Source organism: Mus pahari, chromosome 8 (assembly GCF_900095145.1).
Source record: "Mus pahari chromosome 8, PAHARI_EIJ_v1.1, whole genome shotgun sequence".
NCBI lineage: Eukaryota > Metazoa > Chordata > Mammalia > Rodentia > Muridae > Mus > Mus pahari.
In genome coordinates, this window is record NC_034597.1 from 68,377,000 (window position 1) to 68,381,318 (window position 4,319).

The following is a 4,319-nucleotide window of genomic DNA, read 5'->3' on the forward strand; positions in this document are numbered from 1 at the left end:
GATAGATAGATAGATAGATAGATAGATAGATAGATAGATAGATAGATAGATAGATAGATACCCATGAAGGAACACTAAGATTTCTTAGGCAGGAGATGCAGCCTGGCCATTTTCTGGTATCTAAGTGGCTTAAAGTAACAACCTATAATCATGGCAAGGTATAACACAAACAATACTGTAATTTGCCTTTCATCATAATTTTGTGTTCCGGAAGTTCAGACTGAAAAATGGTAACTGTTTTTTTTTTTTAAACTTCTTTTTCTTTTTTCCTGTTCTCTGTAATCTCACCACAATTCAGCTCAAGAGGGACGAATCTGTTCGAATCAGGAAGGAAGCTGAGGAAGCCAAGCTCCAAAAAATGAAAGCAATCCAGAGGGAGAAGGTGAGTGGGTGGCGGGGAGGTCGGCTGATGCTTACTGAGGGCCAGCTGTCAGGTTCCCCTCCAGACGCAGTCCAGAGTGCCCCTCACTCAACCCTCGCTGTCATCCGAGAAGGTGGCTGTTATCCAATTGTGCAAATGAGGAAATGACAAAGAGGGGAAAGATAAGGTGCCCCACGACGACGACGACCCACACGTAATTAGAGTAACTGGGAATCTTTCATATTCCAACATCCTAGTCTCAGAACCGGACATGTGAGTCCCCACACCCACCACCTCACCTCTGAGCACTGTGGATGCCCAAAAGACAAAGGAACAAGCAACAAAATCAGTCAGTGGGCCATGGTCATATCCAAACAGATTTTTTTTTTTCCAGGGAGAGTGTATTGAAGGTAAACACAGCCTTCTTGCCATGGAGAGAAAGAGCATGTGTATGCACCAGCCTTTTAGCGGCAGTGATGTCAGATTTTCTCAACCGAACAGCCATACTTAAGTTTTTAGTAGCATCCAGAACTTGGGGAGAATCTCTTACCAATGTTCATTTGCTAAAGAACAAGAAACAAGGTGGCAATGGTTTAGCCCCTCCCCTTTGGCGAAGGCCTAACAGGAAGTGAGGCTTAGTGTTGGAGGTCTGAGATTAGGGAATTGACTCATGGTTCTGAAGGCCACACGCAGCACATCGCAGCTGCTTCTTAGCAACAGAATTCCTGTCCCTGTGGCCTGCTTGGTTCCCCCCACCCTTTCCTATCTTTGCCTTTCTCCCTTCCTCTTTTTCTCCCCCATCTCTTACTTTCTTTCTCCCTTTCTATCTTTGTTCTTCTTCCTCCCCTTCCTCCTTCTTTTCTCCTCTTGATTATTTTTAAAGATTATTTATTATTATTTTAAAGATTATTATTATTTTTCAAAGTTTAAACCGTATTTTAAGCAATAGATCTATCTATCTATCTATCTATCTATCTATCTATCTATCTATCTATCTATCTACCTACCTATCTGGAGACAGAGTATTACTATGCAGCCCTGCCTAGCCTAGAACACACAGAAATTAGCCACCTCTGCCTCTTGAGTGCTAGAATTAAAGGCATGAGCCACCACACCTAGACATAACAGATATTTTTTAGCAGTTCGAGTTAAGGAAGCCAGAAGCTGTTGGCTTATGCGACACTGAGAGGGAATTCAGGTTTGCCCCTCCCTGAAGGAATTCTCTCGATTTTCTTGGAGAGTATCTGCCATTGTTGTTTGACCTTGGGCAAGCTCCCAACTTTCTCAGAACTCTTCCTGTAAAATGATTCTACAAGTACCACCTCCCAACTCCAAGAGCAACTTGTTGCCATAGTGATGCAGGTGGCACCAAGCCCGGATTTGCTCACACAAACTGTAATAAGTGCTGAATGTATATATATATAAAAAAACACACAGGTAATTTATTTACAAATTTTGATTCTGCAATCCACTACCAGTTGGCTATTACACAAAAGAGCTTTACTGAAACTACCTTTTCTCCATCTCTTTCTCTTACACATCTCTCTTCTCCATGGTTCTGTTCTTCATCTCTTTCTCTTCCTGTCTCCTACCTGAAAAGCTGGAGCTTTGGTCTGTGACTGTAGCGGGAAGAAAACACATCTTATGCAGTCTATCTGCATATCAAGTCGAACCATGGAAAACACTACCAGAAACTGGATTAAAGACTATGAGAACCTGGAGAATTTCGGTTGTTGTTATAGACGCTCATCTAAGTCTTGCTTGGTGTTATTTTGTCCCTACAACCTTGTTTGGCTGGCTTGTGGGTTGTTTACAGTTCATTTTTTCATGCACAACAAGACACATTCTTAATGGGTGGGTGAAACTCTGCTCTTTAACACTCAAATGAACCTCTTTCAAGGTCACACCACAGCTATAGAGCCATGGCAATCTTTAGTCGCTGAAACATTAATTGAATTAGCTTTCCTAAATTGATAATAATGATATAAATTTGAACGTGATGGAGAAGGATCAGCTCTCTAGCCTTTCCAACCAGAAGGTCAATGAGCAGAATTGGCCTTACCTGGGACTTGCGGGTGTGCAGGCTCTCTTGAGCCTACCTTGGACCTACTGTAAACTGTATCCTGCCAAGCTCTCGAAGCTGATTCCTAGGTACATGAAAAATTGTGGCGCATTCATTTAAGTGGGACTTGGTTTATCTGGCTGGCTTTCACTCTTACCAGACCCAGACCTTTCTGTTGACTATGATCATCTGTGGCTGCTCACGGCTACGTATGCCCGTTTAGTAGCTTGCGTCAGACAGAAGAGTGGATATTAGCGATCTAGTGGTGACATATTCTGCATTGCCAGTGTGATAATGGCTGGGAGAAGTGATAATGACTGTGCTTATGGGGCACTTAGTCTTTAAAATGCACAGCAAACACATGCACGGACACTGGCCCACAGGACTCTGCCCTCCTCCCCCCAGCAGATGAATACTGCCCAGGAAGTCTGAGCCAATGCAGAGCCAAGCCAACTACTGCCATGTAGGAGTCTGGCAAATCCCTGAGAAACCCTCAAGGTGTCTTTCTTATTGCCTGTTAATGCATCCGTGGAATGATGTATGCATTAAATCAGAGCCTTCCCAGGGCAGTAACTTCCTCAAAGCCCTAACAGTGACCACTGCTTGTCATGGAGATCCAAGATTTCCCTAGATCAGTCTTTGAGTAGCTACTTCATACGTAAACTATGGTAATAAGTTTTCATAGGTCACCACAACAATCTTGTCAGCTAAATTGAATGTTCTGAGAATAAATATCTGTTATATTCAACTCATAATCATACTTGTTCCTCAAGTTGTGGCTACCAAAGTCGCTTGCAGCAAGTGAAGCCATTGTGCTTTTTTATAGACCCTGAGAAACATAGTTCATTTGAATGCTGCTCAGTGCTGTAGGAGCTAACCGGTAGACTATAAATTATGCATATTAGATGTAAATGAATTCATATACATATTTTTAGGGCATCATACCTGTTGCTTCCTACTTCTGAAAGGCAAGAAGAAAGAAGCAAGGACTAATGGCTTTAAGGACAAAAAAAATTAACATTCATGAAATTATTTAAGCATTGTATGAACTGGGAAATATTTCAAATTCTGTAAATTCTTAAGACACACCAGGTTTCCAAGAAATATGTTTCTTATACCCAGCACTTTTGAGGTGGCGTTGACACAGGCATTAAGTCTTTGGATGTTGAAGTGCAGTGGGTTTTCATTAATTAATACCATGATGCTGGAATGAGAATGGTATCTCTGGGGCACAGGCATTTAGAGTCTAGACTGCTAGTTATCCTGGGATCCTTTTGCCTTAATTATAAAATGGGTACAAGAGTAGTAGAACTAACATAGTCTTGAGCATAATAACTTGCTCTTAGCTCTTTTATTTATCTTGAGACAGGGTTTTACTCTACTGCCCTAATTGCCCTGGAATTCACTGTATGAGTGAATTCCATGCTGCCTCTGCCTTCCAAGTACTAAGATTAAAGACATGCAGCCCCATGCCCAGCCCTAGCTCGTAGTAAAGGTGCCCTACCCTAGTTATAAGGATAAAGAAACTCTCTAATACTCTTCCATTTGATTTTAGTCTATCAGCTTCTTGCAAGGCAGGGAGGCAAGGCTTACAGTTATCTGTCACAAATCCAATAGGTTTGATGATTTCACTTGTGTTAAACTCACCTGTGAGATTGTTGGAGAGAAGACGCACGTGACACTCTTGGCCATGTCAAATTTCCGGGCCTCTAGTTCAGCTGTAGTGTTAACATTGACCAGTGTCCAGGAGTTTTCATTTGTATTCTAGGCTCCAGTTACCATGATCTTGCCTCACTTTCTTCTCTTCTCTTCTCTTCTCTTCTCTTCTCTTCTCTTCTCTTCTCTTCTCTTCTCTTCTCTTCTCTTCTCTTCTCTTCTCTTCTCTTCTCTTCTCTT

The 4,319-nt window shown here is 42.0% G+C and overlaps 1 protein-coding gene across 1 annotated transcript in view; it reads left to right on the forward strand.

The window, feature by feature from the left end:
* The window catches only part of Epsti1 (epithelial stromal interaction 1), a 96,359-nt gene that overhangs the window by 26,994 nt on the left and 65,046 nt on the right, over nt 1–4,319 (forward strand). The window contains exon 5 of the mRNA XM_021203733.1: nt 299–382. Within this exon, the coding sequence (XP_021059392.1) occupies nt 299–382 (84 nt within the window). The remainder of the gene's footprint in view (nt 1–298; nt 383–4,319) is intronic.